The sequence below is a fragment of the Buteo buteo genome, chromosome 22 (assembly GCF_964188355.1).
Source record: "Buteo buteo chromosome 22, bButBut1.hap1.1, whole genome shotgun sequence".
In the NCBI taxonomy this organism is placed as follows: domain Eukaryota; kingdom Metazoa; phylum Chordata; class Aves; order Accipitriformes; family Accipitridae; genus Buteo; species Buteo buteo.
Window position 1 is genome coordinate 2,631,611 of NC_134192.1, and position 27,402 is coordinate 2,659,012.

The following is a 27,402-nucleotide window of genomic DNA, read 5'->3' on the forward strand; positions in this document are numbered from 1 at the left end:
ACAGTTGAGACTCAGTGATGCTGATGGATGCTGTCTCTTCCTTTTTCTGTATTTTTGTCCCTCTGTTCTGCTGTATCATTGGCACCCCTCCACATCAGTATCAGCAGGATGTCCTCTATCAGGATTAGTAGCATGCTGTGTTTCCAGAAGTTTTGATTTTGTGATGACCCCTCAATTGGATTTTTTTTTGTCAGTGGTTTCCTGCCTTTTTTTTTTTTTTTTTTTTTTGTGCCCAGTATCACTGTGACTGTTGTCTTTTCTTCCTTTTCTTGCTGTTACCAGGTGTGGTGATACAGGGATGAGTCTTTTACACCATGCCTACTAGTATTTCCCCAGTAAATGAACTCTGACAGACAATTTTTCCATTTTGTACTATGTGACATTCTTAATGAGCAATCTCTTCATGATATTACTTTCTAACAGACCTAATATGAAAACATTTGTTTTCCTTTTGTTCTGTTTTAACCAGTTCGGCAATACCTGCTACTGCAACTCAGTCTTACAGGCACTTTATTTTTGTCGTCCATTTCGGGAAAAAGTTTTGGCATACAAAGTGCAGCCTCGAAAGAAGGAAAGCCTCCTGACATGCCTCTCTGATCTCTTCAACAGTATTGCTACACAAAAGAAGAAGGTGGGAGTCATCCCACCCAAGAAGTTTATTTCCCGATTGAGGAAAGAAAATGGTAAATGAATAAATGAAATTTTAATGCAGATTTAAGCATTGGAGATTTAAGCACATAAAACATAAACATAACTTCCTTTTTGAGTGAGTCCAAATTATCAAGTTTTAACAGATTTCTGGAAGATTTTTCAACTCCTGCTTGTGGTGTGAATTTCACCACCTCTGTAGCATAGGAACAGAGATTATATCAGAACTGTGCTGTGTCGTAAGAGGATTATCTAGGTATCTTTGTTTCTGTACTTGCTTAGACCAGGTACAGAGCATGTACACAAGTCTCAGTACTCCAGTTATTCCACATTGGCATTGTGTTCTGTAGAGGTCTGCTACAAGTCAGCACACTTCAGGTCGTTGCTAGAAATTGTCATGGGCTAAACAGGCATCATGGAGTTGGTCAAAGTTGAACTCTCTAAGGAGACTTAACCACTCTTAGCCTGCTTTCTTACATTTGCGGTAAGATAAATTGCTTGTGATGAGAGCTGGTGGTTATTTCCCAGGGCTACTTTGTGAGGAAAAGTTCTGTATGTTGATTTATCATCTCTGCTTGAACTTGAAAAGATAACAAACTTATAGTAGGGGATTTTTGCCCCTTGATGCTGGACTTAATGAACTAATGGCCCAAGGCAACACATCTGAATTTCTTTATTTCCCTCCCTTCACAAAGAAAAAAACAACACAACAACAACAACAAAACCCCCAAACCAACCGTGGTTTTCTTCAGTTCCAAGAAATGCCCGAACTAAGTTTCCTTTATGTTATTTTTCAACTGCCTGTTTCTTGCAACCCGAGGAATAGGTGAGGGTAACCTTACATCCACTGTGAGAACAACAAAGTACAATTCTTCAAAGACTCTTAACAGTGTAACCCACAATTGTATAATAGGGTAGAGAAGGGGGAAGGGCAGGCACTGATTGCTAAAAGCATAGTAACTTGATATTATGTAGTATCTGTATTCTTTCATTCTCCTTGATCTCTTCCTTTCCAGAATTATTTGATAACTATATGCAGCAGGATGCACATGAATTCCTAAACTACCTACTTAACACTATTGCTGACTTACTGCAAGAAGAGAAAAAGCAGGAGAAGCAGAATGGCAAACTCCAGAATGGCAGCATTGAGAGCGAAGAAGGAGACAAGACTGATCTGACGTGGGTCCATGAAATCTTCCAAGGAACACTAACCAATGAAACCAGATGTCTTAACTGTGAGGCTGTACGTTTAAAACAAAACAAAACCTCTTAGATTTTTCACAGGTTCTGGATCACTTTCCCTAATACTAAGCACACTTTTTCATTTATTAGGATAGATGAAATTGCACTCTCTCTATTAAAATATGGAGCATAGCCTATTTTATGACTGTATCACCTCTATGTTCAAACCAATACTCATTAAGGTATGTTTCTCAGAAAAAGCGTAGTGTTTTTCTGTTCCTCCTCCCTGTTTCCATCAAGGCAGTCTGCACCTGGCTGATATAAGCTGCCTTTTTGTCTTCATGTTATTTCCTGTGTCAGTGATTGATAGTTTATGTTGTGTTTCTACATGAGAGTTGCTCACTATTTATTTAAGTCTGGGATTAACTAACTGAATTTCTTGAACTGGAAGTCTGTGCTTCTTGGTGCTGGTCCATAGCCACTCTATTTGAGAGCAAAAGAAGTTCCACAAAGTCTAGAATTAGAAGAACCACACCACCTTCACACCAGGAATTTGTAGTTAGACATGTGCTGTGTCTGATCTAATATTTCTAAAAAAATGAAAACCCAGGTGGGAAAAGAAAAAAAGAGAAGTGATTACAACTGGAATGACTGTTCTTGGCGTTTTAAATCTAAAATTATGGCTATGTGGTGAATAGAAGCTCTAAAAATGACATTAATAAGATTCTGTCTCAAGAAATTGAAATTAAATGTGACTGTTCCACAAATGGGAAGATGGTTTTCCTAACTGCTAACCCATTTAATTGAAAACCCATCTGCCTGTTTCTGCATTTCCTATAAGTATTTACTGTTAAACTCTGAAATGCAGCAGAAAGCTGTATCAGTCTACAAAGCAAAGTGGAATACGGTTAAAGCTTCTTCAGCTCGGAGCGCTCTGAGTGGTTAAAAACTTGGTTTTTCCAGTGAAGTAAGCAGATGTGTCTTGAAGTCTCAAGGGGGAGAGATGTTTTGCAAGAAAGGTTTTTGGGTTTGTTTTCTTCTGGCTTTTGGTTTTGGATTTTTTTTTTGGGGGGGGAAGTGGGGGTAGTTTTTGTTTTGTTTTGTTTTGTTTTTTAATATTCCTGTCTGGATTGTAACAACACATCAGATTATTTCTTCAGTTATAGTTTACCTCAAGAAAGGGCCCCTGTTTGTGTGTATTTTTATTTTTTATCACAAAGCTCTCTACTTGCAACGAGGACATTGCACCATTCCAGAAATGGTTAAAAGAAATCTGTCAGTTCTAAACTGTTATGAAATATTTCATTTTTTTTTCAAGGTTAGTAGCAAAGATGAGGACTTTCTGGATCTATCGGTTGATGTGGAACAAAATACATCAATTACACACTGTCTAAGGTAAATGAAGAAAATATTGGGAATGGAAAAAATACCTGCCCTTGGTCAGAAGGAAAGAGCCTAGCTTAGTTGCTCTATTGTGCAATAGTTTTAGGCTTTGACTTATTGTAAAATACATACTGTTCAGAGTGCTCTTTGCTTTATCTTTCTCATGGGTTTTTGAAGCTGTTAGTTTCTTAGTGGTTTTTAGTAGTTAATGAGTACAATGATTTCATAGTGGTACGTAAGATTGATTTTCACTTTCTTTTATGGGGATTTTAATTTGTTACAACATAGGTTTTATCAAAACTGAACGTCGTATGTTTGGTTTCATAATAAATCCTTGTTTATTTTAATATTGTTGTTGCATTTCAGTTGTCTGGTCCTGATGTTTGTGGTCCAATGTGGTTTTTTTGCTGATGAAAATTTGCTCTATGTATTTGACTGCTAGATCCAAGGCTTATCAGCTGCTAGGATACTGCAAGTTGCATAGAGCATCTGGCTTTTTAATAGCTGATAATGGATGTATAATTGCTAGGAGCTGAAAGATAATCCAGACTTTGGCGAGTCAATGGCTAATGGCTATAGGTCTTAACATTTAACGTCTGCCACCAAAGAAAACATGGAGTGGCTACCTCTGGAAACAAAACACAATCACCTTATTGCTGTTTACTACCTATCATGTTTGACTCCTGCCCAGAAAGTATGCAGTTAATACTTAATTTCCAGATTTTTCCAGCAGAACATTGATACTACATCCCAAGACTGGGACAAATACACCTAAAATGTGTTTTGGGAGGTATGAGTGATGTGAATAAGAGGGATTTCATCTTCCTTGTGTACTCTGTGTTTTTTCAGCATTATTAGCAGTAACTTTTAACTGGATGGTCTGACTGAATATCCCTGCTTATCTGACTTTTCCTTCATTTCTACCCACAGAGGATTTAGTAATACTGAAACTCTATGCAGTGAATATAAATACTATTGTGAGCAGTGCCGCAGTAAACAGGAAGCACAGAAGAGGTAAGGTTCAAATATTCAGGCTAATGTAAATGTTCTCTTAAAATAGGCAGCTGTTGGAAAAATATGCCTTGTGAATTCAGTAAAAAGAAAATATAAGACTGTTTAGGTCTGTGTTTGGTGGGGAAGGGAGTAAGGAAAACTGGAGAGACCAAGTAACTTTGTGGCAACCTTATCAGAGAGAAATTAAGAGATTAATTTTGTATTCCTCCCAGAAGAGCTTATATCTGGTGCTTCCAGACATTCGCATTTTCCCCAGTTAGCATTAATCAGCTTAAAGCCACTGAACACCATCCCATCTGCTTTCACTATGAATTCTATATACAAAAATCTTATTTCTCGCCTCATACTTGGTCACAGCCAGAGCAGCAAGACAGATTTATTCCATCTTTTTCTTCCCATTGATGTGATGAAAAATTGATGTTTTCAACATAGACAGTTGTCCTGCATTCAGATGTCAGTTGTGTAGTTAATATTTCAGAATAAATATTGCCTGTTCTCACTGGAATATACATGAGAAAAGCAGCCTTTTGAAAGTCTTCATCAACATTTTAGATGCCTTTTAAGAAGCTTCTTCATATTGAAACTGTTCTTGAACAAAGCTTTGTGTCAGGTGATCTGCTAATACCTTGTTCTTTGTTTAACATATTTTTGTGGTTCAGAATGAGAGTGAAAAAGTTGCCCATGATTCTAGCTCTGCACTTAAAAAGGTTCAAATACATGGACCAGCTGCATCGATACACCAAACTCTCCTACCGTGTAGTCTTTCCCTTGGAGCTCCGGCTCTTTAACACTTCAGGAGATGCTACAAATCCTGACAGAATGTATGACCTTGTGGCTGTAGTTGTTCACTGTGGCAGGTATGTTGGTTTTGTTCTTTGGACCTTAAATGCCTTTCCTTGAAATATAAAAGGAGTCTGTTGTCCATATGCCATATTATAACAGTACAGTGGCTGACAATATGGGAGCAAGCTAAGCAGCATCAGAGCTAGTTGTCTCAAAATATTTTTTTTAAAAGTGTTTCAGTCTTTTTTTACTACTTTTTTACTGTTTTAAATTTTGATTTCTGAGTACACAGTGTAAGGTTTACTCTTTATCACCTTTCAAATACGGTGGCAATTCAAACAAGTTTTTTCTTTGAGCTGTAGCAAAGTAGGACCAGTCTTTAAAAAAGACAAAAACAACAATGCCCACCCCCAACCCTACTTTCCAGGAAAGTTAAGTGAAATAAAAACAAATATTGGGAAAACACTTACTAAAACAGAATTAAGTTACAGTTCTCATGTTACTACTTGCTAAACCATTGAAATTTTTTTAGAAGCTGGTGCCACCATGTGGAATAAGCTGTGTACTGCTGATTTTTAAAAATACCCTTATTCTTTTTATTAAATTTTTTTTGTTGTAGTGGCTTTAATTCTGTTTCTAAAAGCAAAGATGAAATTTTTTAAGCACTTTTAGGAAAAAAGCAGTCATGGAAGGGAAAAAAATATTTATAACTACCTTCTGGAAGTGAGAGTTTTAAAGTAGTAAGTTATTACAGCACATAAATGTTTTGAAACATCTTTGTGAGTAGCAAGACAATATAATCAACACACTAATATTACATAGATTTAGTATAAACTACATATAATTCTAGGTGATTTCTGCTGTGGTACAGTTGTGCTATTTTTTATTTATTTTTATCATTTTAAGATCTCATCCTACACGTTTTCTTATGTAGATTCTTAATTTGCTATACCTGTAACTATACTTGTCTGTTTTAACAATGGTGATTAATAATTCAGATGTATTAAATGGCTTTGTTTTTTCTTCTCAAACCCTTTGTCATATATGGGGCTTTTAGGAGTCCTGTGACTCTTCTGGTTTCAGTTCTTACTAGAAACTTACCAAAGGCTTGAGATAAAGTATATTTTCTAAATATTTGATTTCTCAGAACTTGTTTTAAATATTTTGCCCTTATAGTTTTACTTTTCATTTAGTTGCCCTAAACAAAGAAGTTTCATTCTGTGGCAGGTAATGTGTTTAAGTATATGAATGATTCTGGAAGGACTAGAGAAGTACTTTCTTTTGCCTAAAACTAATGTGAATATAGGTCATTTTAAAGCCTTGTATAGATTCTAAGTAAAAAGTAAAGCTGTGGGGAGGGTGGAATTCTACCCTCCCCATCCCCCCGACTGTGTCCCTGGACTGTTCTTTCAGAATTCGAGGTTAGTAGATTGATAGCTCTTAGTTTTCCATCCATATAGCTTATTATCTCAAACCACTGCCTTTTCAGGGCAGTCTGCCTGCCTTTACTCTGCAGATCCATCTTCCTTTGATTTAGGTCATTTTGTTGTCCCTTCCCTTCAAGGTAAGCATTCAGGATGTAGGAGGTAGAATCAGACTGGGAAACTGCCACCAGAAAAGCAGGAACAGCAATCACAGAAAGCCTGTCTGCAGTCAGCTGTGGGCTAAACCACACTAAGAATTAAAAAAATATCTCCTGTGCAAATAAAATATTTCAGACAGTTATTAAAATTTTTGAACAGTGGTCAAAATACTCAGCAGTGTGAATGCAACAAAACAATGTTTGAAATAACTGGCTTTTAATTTTGTTTTTTGAAATATATGAATGACTATATGAAATGTTTACAAAATAGTGTATTTTGAATATATCATATTTGGTAAGTAGCAAAGAGAAATTTTAATTTGAGCAATTTGGCAAAGTCCAAGAACCTAAACAGTGTTATGAGTAGTATTAGACATCATTAAGAGCCAGGAAATCTAACTCTGCCAGTAATAGCTAAAATCACCCGGGAAGACCAGTGGTCCTACCTTTGTAGCACAAGAGTAATAAGTCTTCAATCCTTTTTTTCTGGCAGTGGTCCAAATCGTGGACATTATATCACCATTGTGAAGAGCCATGGCTTTTGGTTGCTGTTTGATGATGACATTGTAGAGGTAGGTATGCTATTACATGGTGAAAAGAAGTGTAGACAGCTTCACTCCCCAGCTCTGTTTTTGTGTCTGGGATTAGCTTTTGCACCCATGAAAGTATTTCAGCAAAACCTGTGCACAGAATAGTTCTGGACATTTCAAAAGTAAACTTCAGCATTTTTGTGCATCTTTGTTATAGAAGTAGTATGGAGAAGGGCAAACGAACACGAAGACTGTATTGACACCTCAGACATGGGGTGTCGTGCACCTGTTCAGGCTGAAATACCACAATTATCTTATTCAAGACCTGAAATGCTCTTGTTTCAGCCCACCTTTTGGGCTCCTTTTTGTTGTTAACTTGCTTTGTGCTAGTTGCATTTCAGCACTGCATGTAAGAGCTTCTAACCTTTTTTTGTAGGCAGTTTTCCCCAACAAATTGAAGTGTAGAAAAACTGTAAAAAAAGATTTGGGAGACTGTAATAAGGTCCTGAGAGTATACGAAGATGTTTGGGCTATTTGCAATAATGTTTAAACAGTCTGCTCAAGCAAATTTTTCCTTGCTTTCCTTCCTTTACTAACATATCTGTGAAGACTAATATCCAAAATATTTATATATCCATGTATTTCACATAATTATTAAGCAAATATCAAACCATAGAACAAATACCACAGTAGAACTGCTTTTCATAAAGATGAAAATGTACTGTTTGCTGCTGAGATCCCATGATTAAAGCCTGATGCTAAGTGTCTAAATAGGTACAGCAAAATCCTTGATTTTGTTGAAATAAAGATGATGTAGTACATTCTCTTTTTTTCTTTTTTTGTTTTTTTTTTTTTTTGTTTGTTTAAATCTTTGCTTAGCTTTGAGCATCAGGGCTGATTTCCTGGTGATTTGGATAGCTTGTATGACTATGAACAGTTGCCTTTCTCCCATTATTATATTTTGAGGGTTATTTTCCTCTGCTTCTGTCATGGATGAAGTACATAATTGTGTCAGCTAATTTTGGAAATAGTGTTCACTTCAGTATTTTTAAATGCAAGTATTCACTGTCTTTTCCATCCAGGAAGTAAACTTTACATTTTAAAAGTAGATGTAAAGTAACCATCTTGTTGTTCTATATTTGTTTTCTATCAGTCACTTCTCTGTTGTATCTTAGCTTTTAGGTCAAAACAGAATTTCTTTTCATCTGCAAACACTGTTGGCACTTTTGTAGATGTGCCAAAACATAGCTTTTAAATATGTGCTGTCTGTTACTGGGCAATAAATTCAAGGAGCTGTCACAAGTAAGCTAGAATGTAGTTCCTTTCTCCTGGAGGGTTGGTTGTTTTTTTTTTCCTTTAAGTTGCTTTTCTAACTTTAATCATGGCTTTCTTTTTTTAAGTTCATCTCTTTTACAGAGTTTATCTAAAATGCTGTAAAAATAAAGCTCTTTGATCTGAAATGTCTACTTTTTGTCTTTCCATAGTTCTTTGAGATTTCACTGTCTTGATTAGGATTAGCAACGTAGCCCTGTCCTGTAGCACTACCTCTGCGCCAGCTGCGGATCTGGAAGTTTAAGATTCCATTTCCTGCTAGAAGATTCTCCCTGGCTGGCATTTGCATGTGTCGTTTGTTTTCTGTGAAATGTAGGCTTTGTTTTTCCTACCAGTGGAGGGCATGAAAAATTGCACATGAGTTTTGCATGAGTCGTTTGAGATCATTGGCCTTTTCTGATGAACAGTTGCTCCTTGACCTTCTTTGGAAAGTGTAGCATAAGGATTCCTTCTGGGTTTTTCCCAGAGGATCTCTTTACTGACTATCCATTGTAGCTGCTCCTGCCTTCTAAGTGTGCGAAGCTTACCTCTCACCTTCATCTGTCTAGGAAGTGCCATCCTTTCTTTTTCCTCAACCTTCTAGAACTCACCTGAATTTCTGGTGATGCGGTCATCGAGGAGAACAGGATAGTGGAGGCAGCTCTTTCTTTCCTGATGCTACAGGCTGCTGGAAGAAGTAGCTGCAGTTTTACTCATCTGTTCTCTCTCCCTGCTTAGTCATCAGCTCTTGAGAATTAGTTCCTTACTAGTGCTGTAGGCTATTCACTGAAAAAGTGAAGTAAAGCCGCAACCACTTTTGTCAGTTCCATCTGCTGCCTAAAGAGGTTTAAATACCTACTCTGAACTTGACCAAGTACTATTTTCAAACTGCTTGTGATTGGCCATAAGGTGACACTACAGGAAATCTGTTGCTGTGTATGACATTACAGAGGCTGTCCTCAAAAATGGAGTGGCAAAAAAACCCCAAAGCCTCAAATCCCCTAAAGCATGAATTCAACATAAGTTTCTGGTTTGAGGGTTAACCACAGGAGCCTTCTACTCTTCAGAGAGAACCTGAAAGCAGATTTTTTTTTTCTTTTTTGTTTAAGCTTTGGAAACTTAACATTCTAGGTGTGAACTGGCTACATAACAAAACAGGTATTAGTCAGCAGACTTCAGAAGATGAGTCCAAAGCCCGTGTACCTGTATACAGATAGCACAACTGAAAGAGAACACAGGAGAAAGCTTTTTCCCCTTAAATACAGTTAAAAAGCTTTGTTGCATTTTTGGCAAGTGATATGAATTAATAGCTCCAAACTGTCAATCGGAAGTAGTTTATCCTTATTACCCACTAAATGTCAGAAGTGGTGAAATCATATTTATTTATCTATTTGGATGTGGTTGGAAGGCCAACTTTCAATTAAATTGAAGATAGATGATAATCAAACATACCACAGCATATGTGAAAAGCAACTGCATCAAATCCAGGAGGCAGATCAGTCCAAATGGGTTACTGCACCAAGCAAAATTAATTGAGAAACCTGAGTAAGTGATCTCTGGCTATTAGATCATGATTAGAGTGATACATCACAGTGACAATGTTTATGTGAAATAGAGATGGAGAAGTGTCCATCCAGGGCCTTCTCCAAATTGAGAAAAGGGGGAGAATGATTGTATGTCTTCGCTTAAATATTTGTTTGGAGATTTGCAGCATTCAGCTGAATGCTATGAATGGTATGCAAGAAAAGGATTTTGTTTGGGGAACCAGAATAGTTGTCTGGAAATAAGCAAAGGACATTTAAGCTCAGTTAACAGGAAAAATTTTCTTAATGCCAGGTGCGGCTGCAGAATCCTAAAAGTAGTTGTGAAACCATCAACTGGTTGTTACTCTGAAGCTGCAACTGGGTAAAACTTTGCTGTCCACAATATATGTGGTCAACTAAGGATGGGAAGAATAGAGGCTATATAATCCTCTTCCAGTTCCACTGTGTTTTCTGTGGATAGTGAAATTAAAGAAGGAAGTCAGTTTTGCCATGATAAAACTATAAATATCTGTAGGATGAATTAATCTATATCAAATGTTTGAGTTGCATTCAAAATGAGTAGTGCAAATAGACTTGATTGCATGGCAAGTTAGTTGGCACTTAAAATAAAACATGTTTGAGTTGTCTGCTAAATATATTACAAGGACTGAAGAATGTTCTTTTGCTATTTTTCTGTTAAAATGAGTATCTAACAGTTTGTAGTAGACATTATGTTAATAAATTGTGTGGAAATGCAAAAACCCTCTGTACGGTATTTCAGCTTCTCTGAAGTCCTTGAATGGAGAAGAGAGAAAGACAAAACATCTGTTTGGTTCCCCCCCATTTTATTTATTTATTTTTTAACAGAAAGGGTTTAACAAAGCTATTCAAATATTCAAGGGAGAATTTCTGCAGCTCAGTCCTGCGGTTGATGTATCTTCTGGAAACTTACTGACTATATGTCTGTTTTTCTTGTGCTTCAAAAAGGCTGGGAAAAGGGTGGCCTAAACTTGCAGGTTGTTTGGCAGTGTCACTTAGAGAAACCAATGCTTTTGTGTTTGCTGGTGATGCTGAAGTCTGTTCACTGAGCCATGATTTAGCACACTGCCAAATAGATTCTGTAGCTCAAGAGGCTCCTTGATGGAGTCATAGCGTGATCCCTTTCTTTTAAGATGTAAGCAAAAGTTGGTCTCTGCTACTCCCTCTCGTGATCAAAGCAGCTGTTCAACCCAGAGCCTCTTGTATTCTGAACATTTCTTTGCTTCCTAAACTTTATTCCTTGGGGAATAAAGGGAAACTTTAGGCTAGTCTCCCTTTGGTCCTCCACAACAAATTCTAGCTGCTTCAGCCTCTCATCTCTGTGGATCCAGAGTCCTAGAGGTATTTTAAAATACTAAACCACAGTGGAGTGCTGAGCAGCACAGGTCGTTTTTCAGGGAGTATTTTATTTCAGTGTTTTGGTCTCTATGCTTGCTCTCCACTGACTGCAGAATCAAATTCAGTAATGTGAAGCCAGTTGTTCTCAGAAGCGGGATCAAGGCTGTAGAACTTGCATCTTTAAAAGCCCTTTAATATGCCCTTCAGGCCTTGCTGGTTGGAGTGTAAAATGAAAATTTGCTTTTCTGCACATATTTCACAACTTGAAATATAAGCAGACCATTTAATTCTATTAATATGGCAAATAATTTCTTTCTCTTAAAATACAAACCTTGTGTTAATATTGCAGTAGGCATTGTACCAGCAAATCCAAAGGAAGGAAAGCTCTCATAAGACCAGAAGATCATAATCAGATGAGATCAACAGATTTCATGGTATAATTACCAGTAGGACTTGCAGGACTTCTCTACGTAAGAGGGTCACAAGAACTTTAAAATCTGAAATTATTTTAGCTGAATGTTAAATCTGCTGAAGGTGGTCCTTCCGTACTCCCAACTGTACAAAAATCTTCTTTGCTGATCAGTGACTGCTTTTTGTCATTTACATTACAAACCTATAGTCAGGAAAGGTAACACCAGTCTGAATGAGAAAGCAAATATAAAAATGTCATGTACTCTTTCAAGGATACATTTTCATGGATCCCTTTTTTTATAGTCCAGCTTAAGAGTGCACCACTTCTGAAAGGTTTATTATTTCATCTTGATTTCTTTTTTTTCCATAGTGAATAAGGTATTAAGTGGAAAAAATGTTTTGTTGTATTTGGTTGGATTCAATGATACTGAAATATTGCTGTATTAATACTACATGGCTTTCCACAATCACCTCCAAGAACTGAAAATAATGCTTTATCTGGGAGAGGGTTTCTTAGGGTGGTGTTTTGAATGAGGCTAACTATGATTCTCATTAATTTTCAGAAAATTGATGCCCAGGCCATCGAAGAATTCTATGGGTTAACATCAGACATTTCAAAAAACTCAGAATCTGGATATATCCTCTTCTACCAGTCAAGAGACTAAGACAAAAGATACATGTATACAAATAAAAGAAAAAAGGGATCAAGATATGTCCAAATGGAACATATTTGTGACAGCAGAAGCAGTTCCTCATTGTTGCTGTAGGACCAGGACAGATCCAGCAGGGTGAATAAAGGTTTCTCCCTGCCATTTCGTGGAGGATTAGTGCTGACTGCCGTAACAAGAAGAGCTTTTGTTCCAGTTTTCTTTCTGGGCTTTTTTTACGTGCTATCTTCCAAAATCTGTGTTACCTCTACTTGAAACCTGGCTGCTTATTTGTTCATGAACTGAAGAAGAGATTTAAAAGTAGCATTGTAGAATTTTTACCATTTAATGTTGGCCTGAGGCTATACCTTGGTTTCTACCATCGTCGTTTTTCTGTATTTTAGCAGAATGATTTCAATATTCAGTGTCAGCTGAAGGCGTATTTTAGGATATGAACAGCAGCTGGTTGCTGGATATTTTTGGTGACTCAGACTTGAGAAGCAGTACAAAGCTAAGACATATTGGAAATGTCAAGTCTGTAATTTTTATAAAAAAAAAAAAAAAAAAACCACAACAAAAAACCCAGACAAAAACTCTCTCTGCAGCATTGTAAATTTCCCCATTATGCATTATCTTGGTTTTAGATAACACTAACAGCACTGCTTAATTTTATTTTTATTGTTCTGTTTCTTCTTCAGAAGGTATAGAACTTTATCCATATTCAGCCTAGTCTGTTGTGCGTTTTTCTTTTGAAGCAGAAGTTTTGACTCAAAGCCACATTGCTGCAGATTTAAGGGGAGCAGAAAAGCAGTTACCTTTTGAGGAATATGTCTGGCAACCAGTTGCTGTAGAAAGTTTGTAGTTACAGCATTTCTTGGAGCTATTGCATAAACCAAAAGTGCCCTCATTCTGAAACAGGATCTGTTCAACATTTCATTGAATACATAGTAAACTGATGCAACTAGCATTTTGAATCTATGCTAATACACAGAAACAGCACTAATTGTGAAGGTTAACCAAGGGAAGCATTATTTATGTAACTAATCCAGTTGTTCTTAGTCTTCAAAAATAATGAACGTGTAAGAAGGAAAACAAACCAACCAACCCAGACATTACCTTGCTAAGTGTTCCTCATCATCTGTTGGTAATGTTTGTATAGATCTGGGAATCATAACACCCCCTGAAAATGCTTCTGATCTGTTTTACCTCTATAGGCCTTGCTTAACAGGGGAAATTGTTAGTCTTTTGAAGACTGAAATTAAGTAATTATCCGTTACATGTGTATATATTATAATCTCAAGGATAACTAGAAAGAAAAGACTAAGGAAGTTTGTAAGAAATCTCAGAAAATCTTCTGTAATTTTCTTTTTGAAAAGTCCTGTTGCCGTGCCAAAGCTTGTTGCAGCTGGCTCTAAACTACCGGTGGAAATGAATATTTTCCTTCCTTCATCTTGTTAGGTAACACGAGAGCTGTCCTCTGTGTGATTGTTCCCAGCACAGCCGTTCATGGTATATACCGGTGATTGTTGTTCTTGAGGACATTTAACTTATGCAATTCTGTGGCTTGTACAGGATATCAAATATTTTACCAAAATATTGTCCTCAGGAAAACAGCATTTCACAAACAGTTTCTTGTGGTGGCTGTATGTATCTGTTTCTTCTTATCATGACCAGAATCGTAATGTTAGCAATTAACTCCTGTCTTCAAAATGCAAATTAATCATTACCATTGTATTCCAACTGGGTATAGGTTCCATTCTCCTGGTACATCTCCTCTTCCAGAAGATAAAATATGGACATTGGGTTTTTTAATTATTTTTTATTATACAGAGTACTGTCATTTTAAGAGACATATTCAATAACAGCAAACGTTCTTGTCATCCTGTTCCTATTGTGTGAAAATTGTTCCTGGCTAAGAGTCTTCTCCCCTTGTCTTCACACACAAGCTGTGAGTCCTCTCCTGGTGGCTCTACCAGAAGACTGTCATCACTAAGTCTTGCAAAAAATGAAAAAGAGAGCACTGAGTTAAAAATAATCTAAACAGTAAATACAAAAAATTAATGTAGTACACTAGACATGTATTTTGTATATCTGGTGATACATTTTTACAAATAAAATACCTGACTTGAGAGATAATATTGAAAGATATATACTATAGATTAAAAACTGTTAAAAGTGCACTTTTGCTACAGATTTATAAGGAGACTAAAAGGAATTAAATTGGAAGAGAATGGTGTGATGTTACTTCTGTATAATAAATGACCCCACCTGTCTCCAATAAAGGTCATGTATGATCAAATCCACATGGCCCAAATGCTTTTCCTTGAATTTCATTCTGAGGCAGAAAGAAAAGTAACTGTTAGTTGCTCTCTCTCCTTAACTCCTCCCTCCCTGCTGGCTGAGGGATTGCAGCCCCGCTGTATTTGCATGCATATAACCTGTGCATAAGCGGTTTAAACCAAGAGAAATTAGTAATTCAGTGTCATAGATTATAACTGATGTGCTGGTAAACCGAGGAGAGGTTACCCAGGGCCTTTTCCCCTGACACCCATCCCACCGCTGGTATTCCTTAATCTCTTCATCATCCCCTGTAGCTCTGCCCTTGCCTTTCCCTGTGATTGCCTTTTTCCTTCTCCCTCTTTCACCCCTTGCTGTCGGACTCCGTAAGACACTGTTGCAAATATTATCTGACTGATCTGGAACAGAGATATTTAAAAGCAAAAATAGTACCATATGCTTGGAGCTTTCCAGGTTCATTGGAGGACAGGTCTTCATTTCTGTGTGGTTTGCTGGAGTTCGCTTTTATATGGGGAAAATTTGATCAAAGGCTGCTCCTGTGAGTAGGAATTCATGGGACTAGGTCAGAACGCAATAGAAGGAAATGAGATTTGAAAATGACAGCTGCTCTGTAAAAACACATTTTAAATCCAAAATACTGTCTGGTTCTTGTCCTGCTGGGTCACACATCAGCAATAAATAAATGGAGCTAATTTTAACTCTAGTGAATGTGAGTTTGACTTTCAGTCACTTTAGAAAGAGTATTGCCCAGAATTAATTTTGTTGAGGGCAAACAACCAAAATCAGAACATCTAAAAGGAATGTGGTTTTAGCTTTAAGTACCAGTAAGGCAGGACTGATACTAGGATTTGGGGGCTGGTCTTGTCACTTCAGGTCTTCTCCAGAACCTAGCACTGGAGTGAGGGTGAAGACCATCCCGTGGTTGTTATGGGTCTCCGCTAACCAGCAGCTGAAGCGAAATGCACCCTGTGTTGCTATTTTTCTTCTAATTCAGCAGATCCTACAGTTTGTTTGTGGAGAGGCTCTGCCCTAAAGACTTCAGAAACAGAGGTTGTTTATGAAGTGGTGTTTGTGCTTGGCATGTTCTAGTTACCAGCAGGAGCTTTTAAAGTCACCATGCCAGCTCAATTTAGGATATGTTTAAAACAAATCGTATTTGATTGGTACAAGAAAGAAAATAGACTAACAAAGGCCCCTGAGACAAGTAAAACCTTCCCATTGTAGTCCTCGGCATTTACCAAAAGGAAACAATCCCCCGAAACATAATTAATTCTCAACATGTAAAGTCCTGCTAGCATTTGCTGTTGTTGCACTAATTAACCTTCAGGCTACTTCTGTCTGCTTCCCTCCTGCTCCTGCAAAATCAGTCCTATCTACAGAATTTGTTTCCACCTCCCCAGCCAGCCTGCTTTGTCTGGTTCCTGAAAGCAGCAGCCGAATGGGATTAGATGTCTCTAACCGATAGTTCAGAGTCCGCAAGGTTAAAAATGAAGCGGCATGGGTGGGATAGCGTGAGGGTCGTCTTGTCCTTCTATTCTGAAGACAATTCTTTGCAAAAGAAAATGGTTTGATCCTTTCTACCATCTGGCTGTTCATTTTGACTAACTCGCCTTTGTGTCGGCGCGTTTGGAGGGGATGCGTGCTGGCTCTGTCGCATCTGGGGAGCTCCTTTTGTGTTAAAGCAGAAAACCAAGCAGCTCTAGGCCAGGGCGAGGATCTCGCTGCTAGAGAGAGTATGTATGTATGTATTCTGTATGTACAACAGAGCCTGCAGCAGCGTTGGACCCTGAGCTCCTGCCTCCCCATCAGGCTGTTGTTGCTTGTATGAACCTGTTGCAGTGTGTGCCCTGTGTCTGCGCTGCACTGAGGGAGAAAGCCCTGAAAGGGAAGGAGAGATGAGTTACGTAGTGGCAGCATGTAATTTGAGTTGCTAATAATGAGCACCTTCAGCGGTTGTCAGTTGTTTTAAAAGCTCCTTAATACAAATAACAAACACAGAAACGACTGTAGTGGTTATTGGCATTGAAGTACTTAACTGTTTTTCCCCTTCATTTTTATCAGGAACAGTACAATCTTCTGGATTTTTGTCCAGAAACTACTAAAAGATGCATAAGATGAAAATCTGACTTCAGGACCTTGTTGTAGGATAATTGGTTACCTCCTGCAAAGCTTTTTCTTGAAAAGAAAGTGTAATGAGATCAGCTGGGCCTAGAGAGGTGGGACAAGGCATTTAGGAGGTGAGAGATGGGCAGCCCCTTTTCCTGCCACGGTCCCCGAAAGGAAAGGGGTGATGCAGGGAGCAGCAGAATTGCAGAATACCGTTCGGAGGCCGGTGTGTTAGCTGCCTCCCAAAGATGAAGAGTGAGCTGCCACTCGGGCCAGGGAGAGCATGAGGCCGCTGCGCTGCCTTGATGTGGAACGTGCCGGTTCTGGAGGAAAACGAAGAGTCTCCAGCAGCCGTGGTTGGTAACTCGTCCCTTCGTCAGGGCACCTCGTGCCATGGCAGGGTGTGTTTGTCTGGGGAGGTGGATCTGGAACGTGGGAGGTAATGGGCGTGGGAGCAGATGCTCTCTGAGACCCACGCGGCGTGGTGGGGACTGGACCCACGAGCCAGTGTCGGTTTGGATGGGGAGTGAAGCCCAGGGGCCTTGAAACAGAGGGCAGCTTAGAAACCCCAAGAGGAAGAGTTGGACCTGAAGGGCAAAGCTAAGAAAGGATTTATGAAGGCCTTAAAATATCAGGGCCCCCAAAGTCTTACTCTAGATACGTTGGCCCAGATTTATTGAGGGCAAAATGCTTTTGGTGCCATGCTGCTGAGGAGCGTCCTCTGCACCTGGATCCAGCCCCAGGGAGCTGCACCAAAGCTGGGGCATGCGGTGGAGGCAGAGGTTACGCTGCGATTTGTGTAAAAAAAATTCAGATAGTCCCAGCTGGGTTTTCCCTGGTGATTTCCCAAGTCACAGGCAGTGTAGAATTAGAGAAAGGCTGCAAAGGAAGGGGAGAAGGGCAAGGATGGGGGCTGAGAGCTGCGTCTGGAGTTGGGAATGTCCCCAGATCTACCCGGAGTTCGTTTCCTTTTCAAGATGGTTTTCATCTGGAGCGTAGCTGCTTTAGCAAAATATATTGGTGGAGGAATATAGAGGTGGAAAGAGACACTTACTTGGCTTTAAGGCTGGGACTTAGAAGGGACAAGCTAACAGGAGCTCCAGCTGACCAGCTAGAGTGAACCTCCGCCTGCTACTGACCACCGGACCACGGCCATGGATGAAGATAAGGTCACACGCAGCTGAAGCTATTTCTTCTGTCTACCCCTAGGTGTAGACACAAAAGAAAATAGCGGGCAGTTTTCAGCAGGAGCTGAATAACTTTGTAATTAAGTATCCTAATTAGCACTCGTTCGTTCCCTTCGGTGAGAAGCAGCCTGCATCTACTGCAACAAGTCACTGCAGCGCTGTAAAGCAGAAAGCAGGGACTGTGCCATGAAGAAACGGAGGGAGGGAAGGGATGGCCCAAAGGAAGGGAAACCCCATCTGGAAGCTCTGCTGTGCGGGGCCGTTTGTGCCAGAGGCAGTGGGGGGCAGAGGGTTGGTATCTCGGAGGTCCTTGTGTGATAGAGCCCCATCAAAGCCGGCAGGAAAGATGTATTTGGCCAGGAACCTCATGTTGATGTCAGCACAGATTTCAGACCTTGCGAGACCTCCTTGTCTTGACTCGTTTGCGTCCCCTACAATTTGGGTCCGTTGTTCCTTTTTCTCTTGGCAATGGGCAATTTGAAGTATGCTCGATGTATGGAAAGCATCAGGTCTGCAGCAGTATCTTCGCAGGTCGTGGGGACCCTGCGTGTTCGGGGGGGCTGTGGCAGGTGGAAAATCTGGTCTCAGCAGCACGTCTCTGCATCGTGGACGGTCCATGGGCATCAAAACACGTGTGGGTGGATGTTTGGTTGCAGTTGTGGCACCATCAAGTTGTCGTGTGTTTTTTCAAGTCCAAGCCACACCTGCAGGCCCCCTTCCCGGTCACCTGGACAAGCCAAGGTAAAATACCTCCATGCCAAGATTGCTCTGTTATGAAACTCCTCCGGGTCCCTTTGCTTCCACCCTCGTGCCAGCAAACCCCCAGCTCTTCCCTGGCAAGGACGCAACGAATTACATGACAGAGCACGTGGTGGTGATGGGGGAAAAGTGTTATTCTTGGCAATCCTTTCCAAGTCCTCATTTTTAATTTTTTTTTTTTTAAAGTTAAACTGTTCATTTTCAGATTTTGAGTCACAATATTTCTTCAAGCAAAAGGCTACGAGTTTGGAAAAAATCCAGTTTATTCCTTTAAAATTCTTTGCCATCACTTCAGCATAGAAGAGCCAAACCACGCTGGTACCTGCTCCCGATGTGGATGGAGGAACGGCCCCGACACCTCCCTGCCCCTGTGCCAAGGGCACTCGCTGGCACCTTTCAAAGCCTCCTGCCAGGCACTCGGGGTGTCCCCTGAAATGTGGGGACAAGCGCAGGGAGGTGAGGATCAGAGAGCGAGTCTTCAGGCCAAGAAGGGGCATTAAAGGATGTGGGAAGTCACCAGATAGAGCAAAATGGAAGTATTTTCATTAACTTATCCCTAAGGTACAGACAGTGAAGTGAAGAGTTGAATGGAGATTTTACCTGTATTTGCCTGGTTTCTCATGGGTGATATAAAGCTGAATATAAACCTAGGTTTAAATTTTTGGGGCCTCTCAGCTTCTTGAGCCTCAGACCCAGCAGACAGGCCAAGCTTTGGTTTTGCCAAAGCTTCCCATTCGTCCCCCAACAGGAGGAGGTTACTGGATTTGGGAAAACCAGCTTCTCCACGCTGTTTCTCCACAGTTTGAGCCAAGTGTTTCAACAGCCGTGACTTGGGGACAGAATTCCCGTGAGAGCTGGCAACCGCATTATCCTCTTCTAAAAATATCTTCCAACAAAACATAAAACCTCTCCGAAATAACCCATCTGAAAGAGCGGGATCCAATTTCGGGCTCTCCGGAGGCCACAGCTGGGCTCTCGGTTGCAGCGCGGGCTGCGGGTCGCAGCTAAAGGGCAGTAATTAGAGCGGTGCTGCCTTCGGTCCCCCCCGGGAGACGGATCCTTCCTCGAAGCAACAGTGGCGAGGAGATGAGCTTCGAGAAACCCGCTGTGTTAAAAGGGCTCCGCTGGGAGGGAGCGCCGCCGAGAGCATCCTCTGCAGCACTGTGTGTAGGTGCGAGTGATGGGGAAAAGGGGAAGGGAAAACCAGGAGGTTGGCAGGAAGGCGGCTTGACTTTTTGCTGTGGTCGCATCCCTGCAGAGCAGCGGTGGTTACGAGCATCTCAGTGACTCCCACCACGCCGGCCGTGGCTCCGAGCATCCTTGTGCTGGGAGGAGCTGTGGGCTGCCCGGTGTGACTGACGGGTGGTTCACGCATCCCTCCTCGAGCCCTGTCAAGGTTTATTCGGCTCTATGGGACTGCAAAGTGGCTCCTGAAGTTGTTGGGCTTTTTTTTTCTTCCCAGGGAGGAAAAAAAAATTCATTTCCCCCTCCTCCTTCCCCGAGCATGTTTAATCATTTGCCAGTTAGTCATATTCCTAAGAAAAGCAAACGTTGCGTGATGGTGAGTGACAGCTCCTGAAGAACTGGCACTAATTATATCTCAGCACTGAAAAAAATAACATGCCGGGCTGGCGAATCTTGCTGGGAGGGAGCCGGCTCTCCTCCGAGCGTTCATGTGAGTGGCTGGGATGCCCCCAAATCACCAAGCAGCCACTCTCCTGACCTGCAGATCCCTTCTCCATCTCTCCGCTGTAGGTTTAGGGATGATTAACACCGTCTTGCTTTGTGTTTCATCCCATCCATTTCCACCCTGATTTTCCTCCAAGCCTGGTGGGAAGCGTTTAGGGAGGTCTCCCTTCGACTTGTACGTCTTTGATGGCTTCAAACCACCGCTTGCCCCCCCAGCAGCCAGCGCTCCCCGGGTCGGCACCGTCAGCCGCTGCTTTCCCTGGCACCGCTCGAGCGGCATCGCCTCTTCCTCGGGTGCTGGGAGAAGCCGGGCATTTTCTTTTTCTCCTGTTGCCCTGGCTGCAGTGTTACTCAGGGTTCTCAAAAGCTGTCGGCGGCCGCCACGGAACTGCTGGCGAGTCGGGAGCAGTAGATGGAGGGATGAGCCGGATGGTCTGGCTGAGGGATGTCCAGCCGGCTCTGGTTGTGTATTAACTCTTTTATTTATCCTGCTGAGTGGGTTGCCTTGCCCAGATACAGCCCTGCTCCCCCATCAGGGTTTTGTCCTTTACCGGGGCATCTGGAGTAGCCAAACCACCCTGTTTTGGGGACATTTCTCCTAAGATGCTTCCTCCTGTGCCCCATGGCTGGCAGGGGCCAGGGACCAGCACCCATCCCACTGCAGGACGTGGGGAAGGCGAGGACTTGGCACCGGGACTGCGGCACCCTCCGTGTGCTGCTGTGGGTGCCAGGGTCACGCTCGCCTTGAAAGGTTTCGAGGATGAAAATACTATAATTCAGGGGGAAAAAAATAGACCCCTGGTTTTACCTGGTCGTGTAAGTACAGGGGCAAGGAGGAAGGTGCTCACGGCTGCCAGCCTGGCACGGAGATGGACCCGAGGTGCCGGGTGGGCGTCCAGCCCGCGAGGGACGGCTCCAAATCTGAAACAACCCCAAAGGGCTGAGCCAGGCTGCCATGGTGGGGCTCCTGCCTTGCCTTGGGCTCACGGGGCAGCCTTGGCCCCACTTTTCGTGGGTGCTTCACAAACGAACCCTCGCTGCCGTCTGCTTCTACCCTCCCCTTCCACACTCGCTCAAGGTTTTAGCCGAGGCACGCGTTAACGCCGCAGCATCCATCTAGCACCCGGTCTGTGCGCCAAGTAGCAGCTCTGACCCTGGTAAAAGCATTCACCTCTAATTCCAGTTAAACAGAGACAAGGCAATCCAAAGAGCCTGTGCCTAGGGGTAAAATCCTCTTTATTTCTCTAAATTTGCAGAGAGCCAGGGCTGGAGGTCCGGTTCCCAACCCCAGCGCAGCGCCTGTGAGCGCAGGAGGGTGCGGGGATGCTCCCAAGGGCTGGGATTGGAGCTCAGTTTATTTTTCCCAATGTATCAGCGGTGTTTTTCCTGGATGGGGTTTTGTTTTCTTAAAAAGCCAAGCAGCTAAAAATAGCCTTCTGCTCGCTCGCCCGCGGTATCCCGGCGTGAAGCCGGCGCAGGCTGTGTGCGGAGCCGACCTTCAGAGCTGCAGTTCCAGCTGCGGGAGCGCGGTTGCCTCCTGCTTCCACCTCCTGTGCTCGGCTATTTAAAGAAGCTATTTTCCCTCTTGTGTGTCTCAAGAAACACCTGATGGGGAAAGCAGAGGGATTTTTTTTTCCTCGCTGAAATAACCGCCCGGCCCCAGATTATCCCAAGCTTGGGGATTTTGGATCAGATTTAATTACACACCAGGCTATAATGATCATTTAGTTGCATGCCCATATAGCATTTCCCCCTCCCTGCTGGATGGGGGAGTGGTGGGCATGGCTGTTCCTGCTGGGGTCATGGACCTTGAGGTGCAGGGACCCAGTGAGACAGGATTTGAGGGTCAGGGACTCGCTGAGGCAGGATCTGGGGGTTTGGACTCAAGAAGGTGGGATTTGGGGGGGGCAGAGACTCAATGAGGCAGGATTTGGAATGCAGGGACCCAACAGAGCAGGATTTAGGGGAACTCAGGCACCCAACAAGGCAGATCTGGGGACAGACACCCCATGAAGCAGATGGGGAACTGCTGACCCCTTCCCAAAGGACAGAGTTTTGGGCTCTCCGGGGCAGTTTCAGCCGCAGCAGCCCTCCTGGCCCTGGGGACGGCGGGGTCTGCAGAGGAGCAGCACAGGCGCAGGAGCAGCACCGCAACACGCTGAGTTAAGGGAATTCACCCGCATCCTCCTCCCCGAAGCACCTGGAAACATTGCAGGGGGGTTGTGTGTAGCACTAAGGCACGTCTAAAACATAAAAATGACCTTGACGCTGGTTTCTGCAGTTGAGACAGCAGGTAGCTGCTCTGGGACGTGGCCACCCTGCAACGCCCGGTGTGAGTTTCACGAGGACAAACCCCACCGGTGCTGGGTGCTGGGTGCTGCGGGGTGCCCGGTGCTGCTGCCTGCGGCTCTGCAGCTTGCCCCCCAGCCCTCGCTCTCTGCTGTCATCTCTGCAGCAGTTTTCACCCGTGTAAACTGTGCCTGGAAATAAATAAATCGTGGGCTCCGGGCTGCTGCACAGCCGTGACACCAGCTGAGCCTCTTCCTGCCTCCTTAATACCTCCTGGTTGTCTCTGCTGGGTCAGAGGCAGCAAATGTGGGAGGAAAGGGGTGTCTCCCGAGCAAAGGAGATGTCCCAGGTTTGCCCCTCGTACCCCCATCACTTGGTGCAGGTGGGACGGGTGTCCCCCCCACGTGGAGCGGTCATGCCCGGGCTGGGCATCGTGGGCAAGGACAGCCGGACCCAGGTCCCCGCTGAGCCCCCGAGGAAGCGGAGCAGCATCCATCCCTGCTCCCAGGCGCTGGCAGCCCCATGGCACCAGCAGCATCACGGGGTCCCCGAGCCACCGAGCCGCGCATGAGTCGTGCTGCAGCTCAGCACATGCTGCCGTCCCCACCAGCCTGTTTGCAAACAGCGAGGCTGAGAGCCACCGCCTGGGAAGCAGCACGGTGGGACCCGGTGAGGCTGGGGGCCCCAGCAAGCCCCCACAGCATTTTGGGGTCTCTGCCCAAAGCCAGAGCCAGCACCGCCGTGGATTGACACGCTGAGGATGGCAGCGAAATGTGGGTGCCTGCGCTGGTGCTTGGGTTGCACCCAGGGGTGAGATGGGTCGGGCAGGCAGGGCTGGAGGGCTCCAAGTGCAGAGCCACGTCGCTATGCCCGTGGGGCCATCGCTTTCCCAAATGCATTTTTTTTCCCCATTGCATCTCCTCCGGCAACAGCCGCTCCCCCTGATGGGCCCGGAGCTGCTCTGGGACCAGCTGTGTTAGAGGTTTTCTTGCGTGGAGGAAAGCCATGGGACACACAAGGCTTGTGCCAAGCAGCCGATGGAGCCGAGGGGGCGATGGTCCAGTAATTCCCCCTCCAAGGGCATGGTGTTGCCAGCATGAATAATTCCCAAAACGCTTGGGGAGCTTGCAGGGTCGGGCTTGATGGGGCCACAGCTGCTCGGAGAGCACAGAGATGGTGGGAGACAGCCTTCCCACTGCTGTCGATGCAACCGTGGCATCAGAGCACCCAAAAAATGTGCTTTTCTGCAGTGCCTCGAGCACTGCCTACCAAAGCGGTGACAGACCAACCGGTACCCAGGAGGTTTGGGTCTCCCCCGGTGACATCCTCCTTTTATTTTTCCCACTTTTATTTTTCATGGTGGGATTTGTGAAGGGGAAAGGACGCTCCTTTCTGAAACCCAGCGCTGCTGAGAGCCCATTAAGGAGCTCTTCAAACCCCGTTCATGCCGGAGGGAACAAGTATGAACCTTTTTGGAGACCACAGCTGAAGGTTAGAGGTTTCTCCCTTCTCCCCTCCCCACCACCAAGAAGCACCAAATTCTCCTGATCTGGACAAAAAAGTGCGAGCCAGCAAGCTGCATCCCCGGCAGGAGCGGCAGAGCTAAATATAGCCCATTTACACAAAACGAGAGCGTTGTGGTGAGACAGCATCGATGAACGTTATGGTCGTAATTAACGGTTCCCTAATGAAGAGCTGGGAAAGCAGGGGGTGTCCCGGGGGAAAGCAGTGCCTCTGCCGAGCATCGTGTAGATGGTGGGGGGTTACCGACAGCAGTGGGGGTCTGCAGGGATGGAACTGGCAGAATTCCCCCCCTGGGTCCCCTGTAGAAGTGACCGGGAGCCTCCTCCAGGACCGAATTGGTGAATAAATCCCCCAGTCTGGCACAGAAGAGAAGAAGGTGAAGGGATGCCCCACGGGGATGAAACCCAGTGGGGAGAAAGGCTGGCAAACACCGAGCCGGGAGGAGATGGGTCCCGGCGACCTCGGCGGCTGGGCTTGGTGACCCGGTGGCCTCATTTCCAAAGGTGACAAAGAGCCACAACTCCCCCAGCACTGCCAGCGTCTCACCTTTGCAAATCAAGGCACCGGCTGCATTACAAAGGGATCAGCCCCGGCATTCCCAGGAGCCACATTTTTTCCTAGGACATAGAGAAACAGCTTAAGGAGGGATGGGTATTTATGGGTATTTAACCAGCTGGTGGTGGGGAGCTCGTTGGTGCCTCCTTCCATCACCCCAAAGCCACTGCACCCCCTGCAGCTCCCAGTTTCCCCATGGTACCCAAGCCCGACGTCGAGCATCGTGCTCATCCGTATCCCTCCCTGGTCCCCGCCACCTCCCAGCCCTGGATGTCCCCAAATTCCAGCCTGTCCCAGGCTTAGGGACCTGCCTGGGTATCCCTGCAGCTGGGGCCAGCATATCCAACTGTGTCAAAAAGTTAGAGTGAAGGGGATTTGGGCCTGGAATTGTTTGGGGTTGTGTTTTCTCCGTCACAAGCGGTGATTAGGGTAATGAAGGGATCCTCTCCCCTCTGCTGCCATCCCTATAGCAACCAGCAGCCTCTTCCCGTTAAACAAGTGACTCATCACACACGATTACACTGGTATCAGGGAACATGATTGTGACTTCTAGCTCTGACAAGAGCGCTGACCTTTGGGGAGAAAAAAACATTAAAAAAAAAAGAAAAAAGAGAGAAATAGCTTAAAACTGGATGGGAAGGTGCAGTCCCGTGTCTCATCCTCCCCATCTGTCCCACCGCCCTCGCCCTGCTTGGGGACTCCCAGGTGGTAAATAAAGGCAGACCAGACGCAAACAAGTCTCTGCTCTGCCAAGTGTAAATCCTCCATGGGCTCTCCGCCGGCGGTGGGAGGCCGGATCCGCGGTGGGCAGCTGGCCGGTGCCGATGCCAGCGCTCCCTGCGGCGTGTGGGACCTCAGTTGGGCACGGGGTGACACGTCCCTGGGGCCAGGCATGACCTGTGCCGCGCACCCTGCTTCTGTCCGTGCCACGCATCGTGTTTCTGCCCAGGTCGTGCATCGTTCTTCTGCACACGCCAGGGAAACCGCTGCTCTGCTCCCAGAAACTCCAACCAAGACCTCGCCGGTCCCTTCAAATTTGGCGGGTTTAAAGTATTTGGAGGGTCTTTCCCCACTGCTAGTTTTCTCACCCTCTCTGCCAAGTGCCTTTCTGCCATAAATTCCACTGTGGGAGTCTCGGGGGATGATGTTCCTCAGCCAAGCGACCTCCAGCATCGCTGAGGAGAGAGGCATGGCACAGCTCTGGCGTAAAGTCTGCAGGGCAGAGGGAAATCCTTTCAGAACAGAGGACTTTCCTGTTTTAAACCCCAGCCTGGAGGATGGAGAAGGAAGATTCCCAGTATATTTAGCAGCTCTCCGCTCCGGCTGGGTGTTTGCGCTCCTGGAAATGTCTCTTTTAGCCTGGGGAAATTGAGACACAGCTCTGGGCAGTGGTGCCAAAGGAGAAAACACAATACCCAGAGGGGAAAAATGCCTCCGTACACCCAAAATCCAGATGTGTATGGCTCAGGTTGAAAGTTGGGATGAGACCCAGGTTGCCGGCAAGCCCGGTGCCGGCAGCGATGCTGCCTGCAAACGCTGCCCCGTGCCCAGGGAAAGTCAGGGAGCCCTCACTGCTCCTACTAAATTATTCATAGGCAGAAATAGCATCACCTGCATAATTGATGAGGTGAGGACTTCATGCCTGTGCCCTGAGCTGGGGGAGCAACCGAGCCCGTCGGGTGCAGGGGGCTGAAACCTGCTTTTTCCGTGTTGTTTCTGTTACCGAGAATTTTAGGGGCAGCTGGGCATTTTTAGTTCTGTTTGGGCCCCATCCTGCTGGGCTGGGCAGGGAGGGCAGCGGGAGGGCAGGGACAGGCAGCATCTCACATGGGAGCTGCCCCTGTCGGCTCCTGGCACTTGGCTTTACCCGGTTATAACTCTCCCTAACTCAAGCTGATTATTTTCTGAGCCAAACACTTGCTTTATATGAATTATTCCATTTACCAGCAAGCAGCTGTGACCTTTTTCTGACAAAGTCCTAGCCCACCCCATATTTCAGACCAGGTCTCTGGATCCAGGTAATGTGGTCCCCAGCCTAATTCCAGGGAATGTGCCTGTGCTCGGGAGATGCTCGGAGGGGAGCCCGGCGCCGTGACTCCACGTAGGATCCTGTTTAAATGTCAAAAGCCAGAGTTAAAATCAATAAATAGAGAAGACCGGCTGTGCTTGGGCGAGGGGGTGTCGAAGCTGCCTTTTACTCGACTTCAAAGCTGAGAACTTGTTCCCCGGGTTTTATGAAACCCGACGTCCTTCCTGCCCAGCGGGAAAGGAACTAGGGAGGCTGGAGGTCCTTTGAGTGTTGCCGCGGGGGGCTTTTCCCCGCTGGGTGGGCTGCCTAACACCCCCCCGCTCCATGCTGGCACGTCGGGAGGGATCAGCATTGGGGTTTAGCGCTTGCAATGGAGCAACAAATCCACCCCCGCCGGCACGCGATGGCTGCCGATTTCTTTCAGCGCTGATGTATCGCCGGCTCCAGGGCAGCCGATGGCTTTTCCGCAAGGACCTGGGACCTTCCCGGTCCTCAGACCTACGTCTCTGCTGGGGCTCAAGTGTTACGGTGGTCCCAGTGCGGGTGCAGCAACCCAGCTCGTCCGGAGCGGCTCG

The 27,402-nt window shown here is 44.6% G+C and overlaps 1 protein-coding gene across 5 annotated transcripts in view; it reads left to right on the plus strand.

Annotated features, from left to right (window-relative positions):
• Positions 1 to 15,614, plus strand: part of LOC142043341 (ubiquitin carboxyl-terminal hydrolase 12-like) — a 33,734-nt gene extending 18,120 nt beyond the window's left edge. For 3 of the 5 annotated variants that reach the window (XM_075054414.1, XM_075054417.1, XM_075054416.1), the window contains exons 3-9: positions 610 to 683; positions 1,665 to 1,891; positions 3,149 to 3,225; positions 4,144 to 4,227; positions 4,887 to 5,084; positions 7,086 to 7,164; positions 12,308 to 15,614. In XM_075054414.1, the coding sequence (XP_074910515.1) occupies positions 610 to 683; positions 1,665 to 1,891; positions 3,149 to 3,225; positions 4,144 to 4,227; positions 4,887 to 5,084; positions 7,086 to 7,164; positions 12,308 to 12,409 (841 nt within the window). In that variant the 3' untranslated portion in view covers positions 12,410 to 15,614. Of the gene's footprint in view, positions 1 to 469; positions 684 to 1,664; positions 1,892 to 3,148; positions 3,226 to 4,143; positions 4,228 to 4,886; positions 5,085 to 7,085; positions 7,165 to 12,307 lie in introns of all 5 variants that reach the window. The other 2 variants (XM_075054413.1, XM_075054418.1) reach the window with 1 other exon arrangement.
• Positions 15,615 to 27,402: the final 11,788 nt, after the last annotated feature.